The sequence below is a fragment of the Octodon degus genome, unplaced genomic scaffold (assembly GCF_000260255.1).
Source record: "Octodon degus isolate 3935 unplaced genomic scaffold, OctDeg1.0 scaffold00024, whole genome shotgun sequence".
Lineage (NCBI taxonomy): Eukaryota > Metazoa > Chordata > Mammalia > Rodentia > Octodontidae > Octodon > Octodon degus.
In genome coordinates this window covers 4,149,415-4,168,656 of record NW_004524600.1, presented here as the reverse complement: position 1 = coordinate 4,168,656, position 19,242 = coordinate 4,149,415, and the positions used below count along the sequence as shown (strand labels likewise).

At 37.8% G+C, this 19,242-nt stretch overlaps 1 protein-coding gene across 4 annotated transcripts in view; it reads right to left on the bottom strand.

The window, feature by feature from the left end:
• The window catches only part of Arid1b (AT-rich interaction domain 1B), a 461,162-nt gene that overhangs the window by 394,721 nt on the left and 47,199 nt on the right, over window positions 1-19,242 (bottom strand). For all 4 annotated transcript variants that reach the window (XM_023712185.1, XM_023712186.1, XM_023712188.1 and 1 more), the window contains exon 2: window positions 17,211-17,405. In XM_023712185.1, the coding sequence (XP_023567953.1) occupies window positions 17,211-17,405 (195 nt within the window). The remainder of the gene's footprint in view (window positions 1-17,210; window positions 17,406-19,242) is intronic.

Below are 19,242 nucleotides of genomic sequence, written 5' to 3'. Positions count from 1 at the left end.
GCTTATTCCACTGAGCCATCTCCCCAGCCGCTATAAAACAGTTCTGAAAGTAAAATTTATGGCAATCAATGTTCACCTTAGGAAAACAGAACAAACTCAAATAGACAAACAAGAGAAATCTTAACATACTTGAAAAACAATAAATCAGCCTTAATGAGGGAAAATAATAAATAGCAGAATGGAAATCCATGAAATTGACAGTAAGACTACCAGAGAGAGAGAGAGAGAGAGAGAGAGAGAGAGAGAGAGAGAGAGAGAGAGAGAATGGACAGAAGAACTGATTCTTTGAAAGAACAAAATAGGAAAGCCTAAGCCACATTTACCAAAAGAGAGAAAACACACTGATGCAATTAGAAATAAAAGGTAAAATCACAGCAGACCTGAGGAAATCCAGAAGAGTCATTAACCACTTCAAAAATTTATATTCCAACAAATTAGCACATTCTGAAGAAATGGACAGATTTGTACACATACAAAATGACCAAAACTAACCCAAGAAGACATAAATATGCTTAACAAGCCATAACAAGTAATGAAATTGACACAGTAATTAAAAAAAAAATCTACCAAATAAAAGAAGCCCAGTACCTGATAAAGTCACTGCAGAATTCTATAAAACTTTTAAGGATGTTATATTAACAATAACTTCAAGCTCTTCAAAGAACTGAAAGGGATGGAGTGCTTCCAAATTCATTTACAGAAGACCATATCACCTTGATCCCAAAACTAGATAAAGACCCAACTAAAAAAGAAAACTATAGACCAATCTCCATAACAAACAAATACAAAACTCAACAGTTTATTAGCAAATAAAATGTAGAGCGTAGCACATTATCAAAAGGATCATATATCATGATCAAATAGGTTTCATTCCCAAAAACAGCAAAGATGGTTCAACATACATAAGTCAATGCTTTAGTTACTTTTTTCTCATTGCTGTGACAAAATAACTGATGCCAAAAATTAAAGGAGGAAAGGTTTATTTAGTTCACAGTTTGTGAAGGTTTCAGTCCATACTCAGGACAACCACACATAAACCATAACAGTCAACAGGTATAACACATCACATAAACAGAACCAAGATTAAAAAAAAAAAGCCTTCACGATTGCATCAACAGGCACAGAAATTATTTTCAACAAAATCCAACACCTGTTTCTGATAAAACTCTGACAAAAACACACACAGAAGGACTATACCTGTGCCAGCCCTGCCCCCAGGGCACAGTGAGGCAGCAATTGAGACTGGGCGTGGTAGCACACCTGCAGTCCCAGCTCTTGGGAGGTTATAAACAGGCAGATCACTACTGATCTAGAGTCTGATCTAGTAGTAAGACCCTTAACACCCTGTAGACCCTTTACTAAAATAAAAAAGTAAAAGAAAAAAAAAAAAAAAAGAAAGAAAGAAAAGAAAAGACAGGGGCTAGGGAGATGGTTCAGTGGAATAAGCGCTTCCCTGGCTAGCGCAAGGGCCTGAGTTCAATCCCCGGTTCTGCCAAAGAAAAAGGACTATACCTGATCATAATAAAAGCTATATGTGACAAACCATTAGCCAGTATCATGCAAAATGTGGAAAAACTAAAAATCCCTCTAAAATCATGAATACGCTAAGGATGCCCACTATCACCTCTTTTATGAAACACGGTACTTGAAATATTAGTCAAGAGCCTTTGAAAAGAAAAAAAAAAAAAAAAAAAAAAAGAAATATTAATCAGCGCAGTCAGGCAAGAGAAAGAAATAAAAGAGATACATACATGAAAGAAGAACTCAAATTATCATTATTTGCAGATGACATGATACTCTACAGGGAAGACCCAAAGAATTACACTCTGAGAATAATCAACATCAACAATGTAGCAGGATACGAGACCAATACACAAAAATCACCAGCATTTATGTACACCAACAATGAACAGGGTGGGAAACAAATTATGGCATGGTAATATCTAACGGGAACTAAGTTATACTTTTTTTTTTTTTTTTTTTTTTTTTGTATTTCATACAGGGTCTCACTACACAGGTCAGACTCATAGTTATCCTCCAGTTTTCAGACTCGCCAGCGCTGAGATTACAGGTGTGCACCACCATGCCCAGATTCAGTGGCTGGCTCAGTGTGCCCAAGGGTGGGGATGATGTAGCACGTGGTTCCAGGGATTGAACCCGGGTCCCTGAGCTCACCCAAGCAGGCACTTAGTCTGCTGAACTATCTCGCCAGTCCTAAGTTAAACTCTTACTAAGGTCAGTCTCTCAATTCAATGAACCAAAACAAAAGCATACCAAATTCATTTGAGTAGAAACTATTCAACTGTCGGGGCTGGAGAGATGGCTCAGTGGTCTAAAGCGCCTACTTGAAACAAGCTTGGCAAAGCACAGGGACCGCGGTTCGATCCCCAGCACCACATGCCAGCCAGGCGCGCCCCCTGGTGGGCTGAGCTGGCCACACACACACACACACACACAATAAATAAATGTAATAAAAATAAATAAATAAATAAACTATTCAACTGTCACTTATACACGCTAACATCTCTGCTAGGTCCCCCACCCCCTTTCTTATCTCATCCAAGTTAAGTGTCCCTCCATGTTGCCACTGCACAAAGAAAATCATATATGCCTACGTTCACTACCCAAATTATATCACTACTGAACTTCTCTCTTTCTAGTATCCCCTCCAAGGTCCTAAGGAACAAATATTTGGTTATGGCATATTGATACATCCCAAAGATTAGTACATGAGAACACAGCAAACACTCAAGACGTGTGCTGTGTAAAACTGAAAGTAAACTAAACTTACAATTTGAACTGCTGTTCTCTGACATGAATCATAGTAATCAAATATATTTTCACAAAAAAATCATGTTTACCAGCATAAATGTAAAACCAGTATTATCTACCATAAATAGAAGATAATCACCAAAAATGAGTACCATGAAGACAATACAGTACAACTACATTTTAACTGGATGGTGCCTGCTAAAAGCAGAGTAAGACCTGTTCTTGAGAAACAGAAAAGGGACGTAAGAGGGGTTGGGAAGTGCCACGACAGGGCTAAAGCACACAGAGACCAATGAGACTTCAATCTTACATAGGAAAAAGAAAAACTTTCTTACTACACTACATGGTCGGTGTTAGGTACTATTTGGGTGTCCGCAATATCCAAAAGAGCTCTAACTCCAATGAAATACGTCACACACACACACACACACACACACACACACACACACACACAGAGAAACTCTGGGTTGGATAGTCTTCAAGGTTATACTCTCTACAAGAAAAAGCAAAACTCTACTTATCTTGGGCAAGCTATTTAACCTCTATTTGCCCACAGCCAAGTAAGTGGTATTACTCAGCCTAAAGATTTGGTAAAAATTAAATAACATATGTGAAGAGTTGAACCAGATCCCCTGGCACTTACTATAGTCTCAGGAAAAAAAAGACCAGTGCTGGGCGCGGTTCAATCCCCCAGCACCACATGCCAGCCAGCCCCACCTCCTGGTGGGCTGAGCTGGCCACACACACACAAACACACACACACACACACACACACACACACACACACACACACAAATAAATAAAATTTAAAAAAAGACCAGTGCTAAAATTCCTTGCTTCCAATGTAAAACAGCATAGTCATTGTGGAAATAAACATAAAATTACCTACAGTGCAACAACTTCACTTGTAGTATACATCCAAAAGAAATGAAAAACCAAGTACTCAAACAATACTTGTATACAATTGCTCGTAACAATACTATTCACAATAGTCAAAAGGTAGAAACAACCCAAATCTAGCAAACCCATTATTATATGAGTGAATAAATAAAATGTGGTATATCTATATGATAAAGTAGAATATGGCCATGAAAAAGACATCTTATGACAGGGATAAATCTTGAAAATATTGGTTTTTTAAAAAAAGCCAAGCATGAAAGGTCACATGTTGTATGACTATATTCTTTTTTTTTTTTTTTTTTTTTTTTTTGCGGAACCAGGGGTTGAACTCAGGCCCTTGCACTTGCTGGGGAAGCACTTATTCTACTGAGCCATCTCCCCAGCCCCATATTCTAGTTTGCGTGTGTGTGTGTGTGTGTATTTTGTGTGTGTGTGTGTGTGTGTGTGTGTTTGTTTGTTTGTTTTGGTGGAACTGGGGATTGAACTCAGGGCCTTGCGCTTGCCAGGCAGGCGCTTACTCTACTGAGCCATCTCCCCAGCCCCTATGACTATATTCTTTAGGAAACATCCATAATAAATAAATCTAGAGTTAGAAAAGCAAGTAGCAGTTATTGGGAACTGAAGGAAAGGAGGCTACGGAAATTGCTTAATTGGAACAGAGATCCAATGAAAATGTCTAAGAAATAGAACTATGAATATATACTTTTAAGCAGGTAATACTATGTAAATTTTACCTTAAAATATTTGTCCACTTATACTGGACATAATAAGTAATATTCAATTTTCAACATGGACATACAATGCCTTCCATGAAACTACTATTCAATGTCAAGTGAAGGCTACTTTATAATCAGTCTTACAATTCAAAAACTCATATGAACTGCCCTCTCAGTGTTGAGAATCATTGTGGTCCTCCTAGAATCATAATCAGTGCTAGCATGGACTCCGAGTTCAAGTGCTATGAATCTGAAATCTCTGTTCATTAAAGTTCAAGCAGCTTGATCAACCTTGCTCCCCTGCTTTCTAATCTGTAAATTAGAGTTAGCAACAACAAATATTTCCAAAGGCATCATGAGGACTATGTACGTTAATCCCAGTGGAAGAGGACTCCATACAGGGTAAGCACTAGACAAAAATTAGCTACCATTATTAGTCATAAAACAAAGATAGGGCTGGTGAGATGGCTCAGTGGTTTAAAGTACCTACTTAGAATAAGCTTAGCAAAGCACAGGGACCGCGGTTCAATCCCCCAACACCACATGCCTGCCAGCCCCGCCCCCTGGTGGGCTGAGCTGGCCACACACACACACACACACACACACACACAAATAAATAAACAAAATCATACAAGGATTAAATGAGAGTATTTCTGTAGAAGTACTTGGTTTAAGACCTGGCACAGAGATTGTTATTATTGCCATGTGTCATGTGGGTGACAGTCTCACTTCTTATTTACCAGAAACTGGGCCAAGAAAGAAGACAATAATGAATATGATCATGATGATGACAGTGACCATAATAAAAACAAGATTTACACTTAAGCACTAAATTACTATACTTCCTTAAAAGGAAAAATTACTCATTTTTTCTAGATATTCCACTAGAACAAAAGATATAGGGACAGTTTTAGGAAAGCAACCTAAATCTATCTCCTCTATTCCTCAGGCCAACCAACTTCATCCTCAATGTGGTTATGACCTCCACTTTGGGGAACAGGCTACAGTGTAATGTTGGCTTACCAGCAACAATCCAAATCTATGTCTACATGATACTTTTTCTAAAAAGTAAGCTTTACAGAAGAGTTCTGACCTCTGGTGAGAATAGGGGGCTCAACTTATCAGCTGTGGACATTAAAATGTCATACAAAAGATTTTACTGCATAAAGAAACCTTTCCCCTGGGGCTGGTGAGATGGCTCAGTGGTCTAAAGCACCTACTCAGAACAAGCTTAGCCAAAGCACAGGGACCACGGTTCAATCCCCCAGCACCACATGCCAGCCAGCCCCCGCCCCCTGGTGGGCTGAGCTGGCCACACACAAATAAAGAAAGAAAGAAAGAAAGAAAGAAAGAAAGAAAGAAAGAAAGAAACCTTTCCCCAATTCCACTGTAAGTGTGGATGTAAGTATTTCCACACCACAGAAGACCTGATAGCTAAGCTCCTAGCCTCATTTTCCCACTAACATGGAGTTCTGTCCCCAGCATAAAATTCTGTTCTATACAGCAGAAAATCCCTACTAAAAAGAAATTAATGTATTATCTATATTGCATAAAAACTATCTGGGGGCTTTCCTGTGTATCCTTTGTCAACAACCAGTGTTAGGGTGAAGACATGAACTCCCATAACACAAAAGCCAAATCCTAATCACCCATTCTCCAGGCCATCTACTTACCTGCCTCATGTACTATACTTGGTACAAGAGAAAATTCCAGAAACATGATCTGCTATGAAAATCATGTTTAGTTGACACACCACTAAAACACTTGGAAAATTTTACACTGGGCTGGATAAATGTCATTGACTAGTCTAGAATGCTGCAAATTCCTTCATCCATTTGTTAAAAGTGTTATAAAGTTCCATATCTTCTGCTAGACCTATAACAAGTATAAAACAAAGTCCCTGCCATCCCAGAGCTTGTGTTCTAAGAAAAATAGATAACAAAGGTACAGTTGCAGCCCAAGTGGTAACACACGAAGAGGGGGAGGGGCATTAAGTAGGAGTATACAATTTCACTGAAGTCAGAGGACGTATCTTAAAGAGGAAAGACAGTATGCCCTGCCAAGTACTGGCCCAGGGCTTTCCCAAAGGGCAGTCCCAGGAAGGCTGAAGCATAGCGTATAAAGGTGGTAGAGCTCTCAGGCTTCAAAGTGAAATGAAGAATACCAGGAGAAAAATCAATGTCTGACATATAACCTCCCGAAAGGACCATCCAGGATACTACACTGAAAATAGACTGGTGTCCAACAAGGAGTCCACTAACAATCTATGTGGGAGATAGTGCACATGGGCCAAAGCAGCAGCCAATAAGGTGGTAAGACATACCCACTTCCAAATACATTTTGTATGATCAATGAACTCATCTAACAGAGTGAAAGGTTGAGAAAAAGGTGACAAAGGCTCTGACTTCTACAAACAAAATATGGAACTGTCATTTACTAAGGTAAGAAAACCACAAAAAGAGACAAAAAGGAAAATTCTTATACATGAAAAACTGGGACTGTCATAAATACTTAGTAACCAAAAGCTCTCCCTCCACCATTTAGACTCTCTTCAAAACTGGACACATTCAAGTAGCAAACTGTTTCAGTTTGACTGATCATACAAGATTCTGCCTCAGAAGTAAATGGTGCATATTACTCATTTCCAAATTGCAGTGTGTTTCAGCAGTAATGCTAACTTCCTGGCAGAGGTGAATTTCTCCTGGAATCCCTTGCCTCATTCTTTGTTCTGTATTTTATCACTCTCCTGTCCTGCTGCATATGGTAGGAAAACATACCTGAACTCTTAGAATAATTCTAAGTGTGCTGTGATGCATCTCATGTCCTGAAGGCCAACGATGCTGCTAGTGTATTACCATGCCTTCCTCTACTCTCAGAACAATGGGAGAGAACTCAGCAAGACTCCAGAGAAAGAATATGATGTGGAAGAGAGTTCTAGTCTTTCATCTGAGATTGCAGTAACAAAATTTAGCCAGTTTCATAGGAATAAGAATATATCATTTCCATGCCCAGTGGCAAAAGATGTTCAAGTAGAAAGAAGAGAAGGTAGTCAGTCCTTCTTTCTCCATGAAGCCCAGGACACTGAGTACCTCCAATGAAGAAAACATTTAAAATGTCATGATTTACATATCTGATAATCATGCTGGGAATTCTAAGGTAATATACTAATTAAAGAAAAAGATGGCCCATTTTTATGGCTGCCAACTCTAAGAAAGTATATAAGTTCATAGAGACCATGAGCCAATAATTATTTATTCTACCTTTTCCTTTTTCCCCAGGTCTCCCTGGAACCAACGAAAATGATGATAGTAACAATCACAATGGAATATCTAATCCAGACTTTTAGCCTTGTAAGAGCTACTGCTGACAAGTTTGCTTTCTCCATCCTGAGGGACTGGTACTAGCAAACTATCCCCACTTACTCTTTCTGTGGTGCTTTCTGCGCAGATGGGAGTTGCTTTCCCAGAAACCACTCATCCTTATCTCATCCCTAAACTCCTGGGAAAGCAAGTTTTACTAAACCAAGATCATTAAGTCAAAATAAATTACTAATTAACTAAAATGATCGATTTTTACATTTAATGCTTGCATTTTTTGCTATTAACTTATTATTACTTTATTTCTGGAGGTTTGAAATTGTTTAGAAATTGATCTGGATCTTAGTCTTTGACCAATCCAGAAGAGTCAGTTCCACTGAGTGGTCTGTTTGGTAGTTACTGTTCTTATTCTGGATCAATACTGTACCAAAAGACATAAATATGGCTAAATCTTTGGACTACAGTTTGTTTTCCATGTTAAATACACTTCTTTGTAGTAACTGGAAACTGAGTCATTCACACTGTAGTAAATGAGTATCTGGTGACTTAAATTTTTGGGATGGAGCTACTTAAGTATGCAAGAATATACATACCATACATACACACTTCCCATACTCAGACCTCAGCTCTAAAACTTCACACCTTTCTAATGCTGCCTTCAGGGAGTAGTTCTTCCTGGGGAAATCTGGATTAGGCAAGACTCCCTAGTTTAAGGGGTGGGGGTAGGAGGAATGAGAGGGTTTCTCTGAGGGACTAAGACTGCCTCTCTCTTTTCTCTTTCTGGATCTTTCCCTCGAATATTCTTCTCCCCTCAGATTCTCACCCATTTCCTTTTTCTGGTACAGCACTTTCTTTATTTCATTCACTACAGATTTAAAGTTATTTTGCAAAACTAGATGGGTATGCCTGATAAATGCAAGGTCCTGAGTTCGATTCCCATTTTAAAATATCTAAAAAGGCACAATCATTTTAACAAAATTGTTGAATATAAAAATAATGAAGAGCCGACCAGATAGCTCAGCAAACTAAAGCACCTGCTTAGGCAGAGCACAGAAGCTGGGGTTCAATCCCCTGTGTGCCCTATCAGCTCCACCCCCAAGGTGCACTGAGATGGCAACTGAGACTGGGCGTGGTAGTGCACACTGTAATCCCAGCACTTAGGAGGCTGAAAACAGGAGGATCACTATGAATCTTATCAGTGTAGTGAGATCCTGTAAACCCTGTACTAAACACATTTTTTTTAAAAAAAGAATGTTTAAAAAAACATGAAATTATCATCAAAACTATTTTGCTGTAAAGAATTTGACTACTGGATGGCTATAAATATATAAAAGAAAAAAACTTGTTTTGCAAGCTTAGGAAAAACACTGCATTAAGAAAAAACAAGCAAAGCAAACTAGAGATGTGAAAGTAATGGCACAGAACATAAATCTGAACCTCACTTCAATTCCAACTTAATTTTACACAATTTATCCCTGTATTGCACTATATGGGCTTATTTTTGGAACTAGTACCAAGTTGGTAATGTGTATAAGTAACAGATGGGTCTCTTTCTGCTGCTGCTTGTTGCTCCAATAAAAGTGTGTCAACCTTAAGAGTTTTCACATATGAAAAAGGATTCCCAAAGTGCCACATATAACACAACAAGTATTCAAAAGAAATTACCTGAGAATAACTTCACAAGTAGTAATTTTCTTTTTCTTTTTTTTTTTTTTTTTTTTTGGCAGAACCGGGGATTGAACTCAGACCCCTGCACTTGCCAGGGAAGTGCTTATTCCACTGAGCCATCTTCCCGGCCCCTCTCTTTTTTTTTTTCTTTTTTTTTTTTTAATTTTAGGACAGGGTCTATAGGGTCTCACTGCGTAGATCGGTCTCATAATAATTCTCCTGTTTCCAGCCCCCCCAAGTGCTGGGATTAAGGCACACAATACTACACCCAGTCTTAATCGCCATCTCAGCAAGCCCCCAGGGGCAGAGCCAGCACAGCAGGCCTGGGGATCAAACTCTGGGACACTGCATCTGCCTAAACAGGCACTGTAATCTGCAGAGCTATTTGGCTGGCCCTTACAAGTAGAAAATTAAAAACTAGAAAATAATTTATTATACTGACTCCTCTAGTCCTGGGCCCATTTCATCTCTCTAGAACAGAGTGAGTTCCTAATCCACATATGTTTCTAACAAGCCTTCGAAAGGGATGAGCAGCTCAGCATGGTCCAACTCCAACTCGGAAACTCAGAACTACAAAGAGTGATCACAGGGTACATACAGTTGGTGGGGGTGGAAGACGATTCTGAAAATGACGACTGACCTCCACAGTCAGATGACATTGATCTGGGGATGTCTGAAGTAGCCTAGGACATTCTAACATTCGGCAAAGTTTGAAATTCATCTAAAATATGCCACTTAATTACATTATTTTTCATTTATTTTGAGAAACTTTTGTTGTTCAGTGTTTTTCAGGGTTTGGTTTTTTGGTTTTTTTTTTTGTTTTTTTTTTTTACAATTGAGTAATGTGACTAGTTTTTTTTAATAGATGTCAACTATTACCCTTACTTTAACAATGTAATATTTAATATTTCTCTGGTAAATGCAAGTAAGTGAAATTTATTTCCAATACAGTCAAATAATTCCAATACTATTGAAGGATACAATTAAGATTCATATCTCAAAAATAAAACTTTAAAAGAAGAGCTCAACAGAAATTTTAAGTTTAAAATCTGCATGTGTAGAAATATATCATAGAAATAACACATATGGCAAAACACTACCAACTGGGTCAACCAGATAGCTCAGATTAAAGCACCTGCTTAGTCAGGGACCGAGGTTCAATCCCCAGCCTGTCATGCCAGCCCTGCCCCTGGGGTGCGCTGAGACAGCAATTGAGATTGGGCGCACGGGCCTGTAATCCCAATGCTTGGGAGGCTGAAAACAAGAGGATCACTACAAGTCCCATCTATGTAGTGAGATACCCCTGTATCCCCTATACTAAATACATTAAAAAAAAAAAAAAAGCACAAACTATCAGCAGAGACAAGGTACTCTACATTGTATATAATCTTTAAGGTATCTAGAATATAAATATTCCAACAAAAAGCAAATATATCAATATAAACTTTCTACTACAGTAGCTTCCTAAACTAAAAGTGAAATCGTTGGGGCAGGGATATATAGCTCATCAACACAGTTCCTCTGGCAAGCACAAGGTCTTGAATTTGATTCATGATACCAAAATAAAGTAAAATCACCTCACATTTTCTCATTAAATTTTCAACTATCATCTGATTTTGTCTTCCTTCAAAGAAAAAGACCAAAAAGTTAAAAATCTATATTTAACTCAAAATACAGCATCTTCTAATGTAAGTTTACCAACAACATCATACTGAATGTTTTAAATATGGTATTTCCAACTGTAATTTAAAAGGTAAACAAAACCATAACTTCTAGAAATTTAAACTTTAAGGAGAAAATAAACATTTTTGTATCTTTAGATCTTCAAAAATACTTTCTTGGTACAGAGGTCCACCTTCAGGGCCTGGCAGAATGGCTCCTGCAAAGAAGGGTGGCAAGAAGAAGAAGGGCCGTTCTGCCATCAACAAGGGGTGACCTAAGAGTACACAATCAACATTCACAAGCGCATCCACAGAGTGGGCTTCAAGAAGCGCACCCCTCGGGCACTTAAGGAGATCCGGAAGTTTGCCATAAAGGAAATGGGGACTCCAGATGTGCGCATTGACACCAGGCTCAACACTCTGGGCCAAAGGAATAAGGAATGTTCCATATCATATCCAAGTATGGTTGTCCAGGAAACAGAATGAGGATGAAGATTCACCAAACAAGCTATATACCTTGGTAACCTACGTACCTGTTACCACATTCAAAAATCTCCAGACAATGAATGTGGATGAGAACTAACTTGGAAATAAAATTACAGAACAGCCAAAAAAAAAAAAAAGAAGTCCACCTTCAGGAACTTTGGCATTAAAGTTACTAGCATCTACTATCTACTTGGAAGCAAAAATGTAAGGTATAAGTGCATTTTATTGTTAAACTTTAAATACATTCACATTCAGCACTAATGAGCAACTGCAGAATGGAATGCGGCCAGGGATCAAGACAAAGTGTGATCAACAAAAGCTTATTACTTATACCAACCTGCAACCAGCTAGAAGGGCTCCAAACATTTCAGGTGCACAGGCAAAGCGGCTTGACTCAGAGTCACTCAGTAGAGAATATGAAAGTCTTAAAATGGTGTATATATCATAACTAATGAAATCCCATAACATTCTATTATTCTAATGGCCAAAATAATCACTCATTTTATTTAGTTGTATATTTTCATTTATGTATCTCTCTACACAAAAAATGTAATATGAATATAAACATTACAAGAATGCTATCATACATTCTGTTCTAACACATATATGAGCACATGTGCACACAAAAGACACAGGTCAACATCTCTGAGCAAATACAGATGATGCTCCAAAGTTAAGAGCCTGAACATAAAACAGATGCTAGTCCTTCATTCCTCTCTACTGTGTCAAATCCTCCTTTCTCATCCTCCCACACTTGCCAAAAACATAAGGTCTAATTTGGTTTTTAGACAAAACCAAAACTAAACCTTAACCCCTGAAAGCACATTTAGGATTCAGATACCAAGTTCAACAAACATTTCATATCAAAATACTCTGGAATTTTTATGTTGTTAAGCAGCCACCTCTCACTACTTATCCTTTCTTTTCAGAAGTATTGCTCATGCTGTATCAAACTATGATTTCAATCACACTTAAAATGAAAATTATTCCCAGAATTGATCAATAATATAAAGTAACAAGGGTGAGAATTCTAGGAATTGCCTTGCAGCCTTAATAACCCCATAAGAAAACATTTATTTAGCTAGATGATTATAATGTTTATCTTCTTTTCAGAAACAACCACTGCCAAAATAAACATTTGCATTGGAAGAAATGTGGTGGCTATAAAGAAGCTACCAAATAAAATGCTTATATTCTCAAATAAGTAACTCAGAAACTATGCAGCAAAACAGATATAACCAAAGAGGACAGATGATACAGCAGACACAAATTAGAATATAGACATTTTCCGAAAGATCTCTTCAAAGAGGAACCTGTTTCTAATTGTTATTTAACTTACAGTGCTAAGTTCAAATATATCACCATAACAAAAGTAACAATTTTGCCACTTTCAAGCAATGATTATATTCCTTTTTTTTTTATTGTAAAGGTTTTCACAGTATATTTTTTAAAAAACTAAGCCCTATCATCTCATTATAAAAGCACTCCTGAAATTATATCGCCCTTTTTATTTTATTTTCCTTCACCAGTTGTGTAATTCCAACAGGCATCATATTACCAAATATTTGTAACAAAGTAAGGGTATTTAACCCCAAAACTAAGAGAAAAATCTCACAGTGAATAATTGAAATTTGCTTCACCCAATAAAAAACACAGCTTTCATAGCCATTTTTTCCTGAGTGTTGTTTGTTTTTATGGTTTTTTGTTTGTCTTTATTTTGCTTTCAGGTACTAGAGATTGAACTTAGGAGCACACCATCAGTAAGCCCATTTTTACGTGTTTGTTTGTCTACTTATTTATTTTTCATTTTCAGAACAGGTCTCACCAAGTTGCCTAGATGGGGCCTTTAACTTGTAATCTTCCTGCCTCAGCCTCCAAAGTAGCTGGAACTACAGGCATGCACCACCATACTCAGCCATAAAAATCTTTTTAAAGCAAGCTGGCAAAACTTCAAGAACAAATAAATGGTCATAGAGGACAAGAAAAATGAAATAAGCTTCTGCTCCCCCACAACCCTGATCCAGTAAAGAATACCTTGGTGTCTTTTAAAATAAAAATCTAAACCACACATTCTAGTAACAAAGATTATGTATCTATGTAGCTCTACGTTAAATAAAATCAACCAGTGTACTTTTTGTTAGCCTTTCCCAGGTTTGAATTCCAGGCGCCTGAAGGCAGAACATTCTCCATAGAGGCATAGAAAATTCATTTCCCCGCTCAACTCAATAAAAACCCAAGTAGACTAGTTTTTAGGGAACTGTGCAAAACTAATCTCTTCAGGCATGTATTTGCCTGATGACATGGGAGAATCAGCAAGTGAAAGACCACAAATACAGTTCCAGTTAATAAAGACAAAAATGGTATACTATTATCATGTCATGCTTCGATGACCCAGTCATAAGTACATTTTAAAAATAAAATTATCACCACACAAATCAAGAATCACCCTTTTAATACAAACTAACACAAAACCCTCAGTGGCTAGTTCCTCCTGACTCTCAGAGACAAAAATAAAAAACTGTAAAAGCTAAATACTACCCATGTTAAATTCCGTACAAGCATTGCAGTTCTTCCTAACAGAATACTCATTTAAAATTCCTATCACAGTAGTGGAATGCCAGCCAGGAATCAAACTGTGACCTCTAAGCCAAAGACAACTTACCACTCAGCTGGTAAGTAGGCAACTCAATTTACAAACTTGAATTCCTGCATTTTAATCCTTGCAGAATATATGAGCAACATTAAATGAACTGGATTCAGCTCATTAGAGGTTCACAAACCAAACACAAAAGTTGTGGAAGACATCCAAAGCAAAGTCATGCCTAGGTGGTGATGTCCACCCAATAAATATTCAATATCATAATTATCTTTCAGCCCTTTCCCTGAAGAACACTACCAGTTACAACTACAGCAATGCTTAGCCAATTAAGTTAATCCTGGAAGGAAATGGACAGGACTAGCAGCCAATCAAGTATGAGAAACTTGTTTGGGGACACACTCACTATTCCCAAAACTTATAAACAATGCTACTCATTGAAAATTTCTCACCAAAGAACACTGACTCAGGCTAATAAAATAAATGCATGTGCTTTTATAACTTTTACTCAAATACTTCACTAATTCTTTTCCATTTCAAAACAAGAATTGTTCACATGGACCTGATATTATAAAATCTCTATGTATCCACTGAAATGTTACATACATTCAAAACTGTATTTATAATTAACTTTAGTTTTAAATTTCAAAACAAGACACTGTGTTTCAAAGCTATATTATTAACTAAAGAAAGAGTGAGAAAGCAGCAGAGTATCCAGACACTTAATTACGATTAACTTAATACAAAAGCTTGACATTTCTGCAGCATGGATATTCAGTTTCATACCAGATACATCCTTTCATTTAGGAAAGACCTGTGCATTTAGAACTGGCTGGCAATGAAACAGCTAATCATTCTTTTTCTGCTAGAAATAAAATGCCTACTCTCAAACCTTAATTAAAACTTTGCTGAAATACTTGATAAGCAATCTCCACCAATTTCTTCCCTCAATTTAGAGTCATTACATTCTACAAATATGTAAAAGTCACAGATACCAAATAAAACCAAAAACTAACAAAAATGAGTTACGTAAATATACTATATTTTTATATGTCCTTTAATTTAGCCTTATTCATTTGGGAGGAAAACAAAACTTCCTAAATTCAAAAATCTTTTTGGGTTTGGGATATAACTTAATGGCACAGTGCCTGCCTGGCAAGCACCAGGTCCTAAGTTCAATTTCTGGAACCAAAACATAATAATAATTCTTCACACACTCTCTCCATCTGTTTGCCACTCTGGTTCTGCACACTAAGCCAATGTCTAAAACTTGTAATAAGACTAAGCATTTAGAAAAAGAGATAAAGGAGCCTCCAGTTCTTGCCATGAACAGTACTATTTAAAAAGAACTTTCCAACCTCTTACACATCAGGGAGACATGAAAAACCAGAAGATACTATAGTAAGATGCAGGATGGCAAGTATGTATTTCTTCTATTAGCCCTGCTACTACATTACTACCTCTCTACCTCTTATCTTTGTGTGGCCAGAGTATTATAAGGAACCATCAGGATTTCTTCACCTCTATAAAGACAAAGTCCTAAAACTCAAGGGGGGGGAGGGGCGTGACAGGTAGATAGAAAAAAAGAGACAAAAAACACTTAACTTTTATCATTTATAAATTATCTCCTCACAATTAGTCTCAACTAAAGGTTTTATTCTACAAAGTAAAATATTGCTGAAAGAAAGGAATACTGTGTGAACAAATTAAGAGTACAGGGGCTAGGAGGACAGCTCGGTGGTCTAAGCACAGCCAGGCAAGTGCAAGGGCCCAGGCAAGTCGCCAGTACCACATGTCAGCAACCAAAACGGCGTGGTACCACACACTTGTAATCCCAATGCTTGGGGGGAGGGGGGACCTAAGACAGGAGGATCACTACGAGTATGAGCTATGTAGCGAGATCCTGCACCAAATAAATAAATGAATGAATAAAAGATTTTTTAAATTAGTACAATTGAGTATGTGACTGCTGGCATTCTCAATAGCTAATTTTTAATAACTAAAATACTGTAAAATCTCCTGAAAATAGTTAAGGTTTTATAAGTAATAAACAAATAGGACCCCAATACTGGTCTATTAATATCTTTCTCCGTAAGACACTTAAAGAAAAAGACAATAATCTTTAAAGGAGAATGTTTGGAGCCATTTATTAATGAACTTTTAGTACCCATCTGTGCAGCATGTAAAGTATAATAAATCATTTTTCTATACATCTACTTTAAAGAGGACAAGTTTTATCTACCTTTATCACCCTATATAAAGTTTTTAGACAAATACAAAAAGTTTCCTGAGAGAAAGTACTGTTAACCTTCACAGTGGGTTACTGGGTGTCATTACGAAATGCTCTATTCCAAAAGCAGCAAAACACATATTGACTGCTCAAGCCTGATAGACTCCCTAAGGGTGTCAGATGCAGTATAGCAATTTATAAATAAGCCTTTCTGGTATCCCTAGTAACTAAATACCTTAACAAGTCTGAATCTAATTTAGTCTTTTCCAAATTTCATCCTTTCTTGGGACAACATAACAAGGACACACCCTCAAGTATCCAAAAGATTATAGGTTTTATGCTGCTAAATGATGCAAGATCATTTGTGGTTCATCAATTTAACCCTGAAGAAAAGGAAAAAAAGATCAGATCTTTTGTTCAAGAGCAGAAAATAGCTTGTATTTAAGTAAAAATACAAAACTCCTCAAAATCTAGGGCCACAAATCTAGATAAAATCCTCATAAGAAATACACAAACCCTTTTCAAAAGATATAGCAACTTACTGGCCTTCTATTTCAATGCTTTTTTGTCTTTGGTTTTTTTGTGTGTGTGCTGGGGATCAAACTCAGGACGCTGCACTTGCCAGGCAGGTGCTTAAAAAACTGAGCTATCTCCCTGGCCTTACTGGCCTTCTATCAACAGTCATTTTGTCCACTTTGTTGAAGAAGTTCAACTTTCTATCTTTAAAGAAATAATGAACACTAAAAGAAAGCAATAAACACTGAAATGCCCCTAATTCTCATGATACCAACCTTGTAAGATAGTAATAGACAAAGAGAATGCTATCAATAAAAAAGGGAGGAGGACAGAAAAACTAGTACCCACCTGCTGCTGCGGGTACTGCATGCCTCCCAGGGCCCCTGGGGCCCGGCCCTGTATGCCAAGGGGATACCGCTGTGCACCTGGAGGGCCATAGGAGCCTCCTGGGTAGGGACTGCTCTGTTGTGGCTGGGAATGGGGGTTACTGCCCATCCCATACAACTGAGGTCTCTTCATCACCATTGGGTCCATTGGATTGCCCTGTGAAGAAATATACAAAGAGGTAGGTTTATCAGTTTATTATTCATTACAAACCCAAAAGTTTTTCATGTTAATACATGCATTCAAAACACAACTATTAATTCTGAAATTATTAAACCAATGATCTGGCAAAAATCCAGAAGAACATTAGAAAAAAAACTTAAATGGATAGAAAACTTTTTTTTTTAAACTTTTAGGGAAGTTTAACAATTAAAAGGAATCTGCAGTAAACAATATAAAGGAAGATTTTTGTATCTTAATCATTTGGAATTATATTCTGCATGTAGGAAATAAACATTATAGCTATCTCTCTGCTCTTTCAAACTTACTAGGAATAAGGGCAAAGGACACTAGGTGATTAGCAATACTTTCTGATTTCAATGTGTCTTTAGAACAATTTCTTTGTAGACCTGAGTCTGCCAAGTCCTGATCAAGCATTACTACTTCTGAGTACTCACTAAAACGTGAAAGGGGAGAGCCAACGAGACAGCTCAGCAGACTAAGCACCTGTTTAGGCAAGCCCAAAGACCAGGGCTAGATCCCAGTACATGCCACGCCAGCTCCATCCCGAGGTGCCCTGAGCTGGCCACCAAATCCAGGCATGGTGGCACACACCTATAATCCCAGCACTAGGGAGGCTGAAAACAGGAGGATCACTACTAGTCCAAGCTGTGTAGTGAAATCCTGTACAAAATACATTTTTTTAAAAGTGAAAGGGCAGATTTTGGATAACAAATGTCTTGAATATAAATTTTCAAAGACCTTTCATGTGCAGCCCCACTCTGAGTCACAAGCCATCTTCCCTGCATAAACAAGCATCTTACCAAACATAATCAATTCAAACTATATCCTAAATTTTATTTTTTGTCTGGTAAGTCAATCCCCAGTCCTCAAGGCCAAAGCCATGGAGAGAGCCAGGAGCTGGGCCTCAGTAAAGCCCACCCCTAGGTACAATGAGCAAAAATGCAAGAAGTCCCTGATCCAAGGAAGTAATGCCCAACGGCATGTACTCAACAGATTTTTCCCTCAAAACCATGTAATGATCCCTACTGTAGCCAGACTAGATATTCACATGATACATACACAGGGGCCCACTAGAAGGCTTAAGGATTACCAGAATAAATCAGAATAACAGGTTCAAAATAACAGCACCAAAAATGGACTCAAAGATGAACTGCATACGAGGAAATATAAGTAATTTGGATCAGGTAAAGCAGGAATCTTTCAGAGAAGCAGTGGAAGGGAGGCAGAAAGCAGAAGGGAGCATAGTACAAAAGAACAGACACTTGGTATCATCTTATGTATGACCCAATGAGTGCTCTTACAAAGAGCTGGTGTTCACAGTCACCTGTCAATAAACCTGTTTGTCACAAAGTGGCTGAAAGCAGACTGGGCTGCTGCGCTGTAGGATGCAACTGCAGCTCTGAACTGGCAGCAGTGCAAAGCAGCAGCAAGTCCAGACTCCAGTCACATTTAGGAGGACTTGAACACTGGGAAGTGACAGAAGACAGGTGATAAAGCAACTGAAACGTCATATACAGCAAGAGAGTGGAGCCACTCTCTGCCATGTTCTGCATGCGAAAACTGAGGTGCCAATGAGACTTCCAGGTGAAAATACCCAGAAGAAAGTGACACACAAGTTTATACTCGGGCAGTAATCTCTGATCTAAAAAATGAGTGGAGAGTTCACTATGCTTATGAAGTGTGCACCCAGGGAACTGGGAGTTTTCTATGGTATTCACCATTATCTCTCCAGGGTATAAGTTATTTTTTTTTAATTTTATTTATTTTTTTAACATTTATGTGTGTGTGTGTGTGTGTGTGTGTGTGTGGCCAG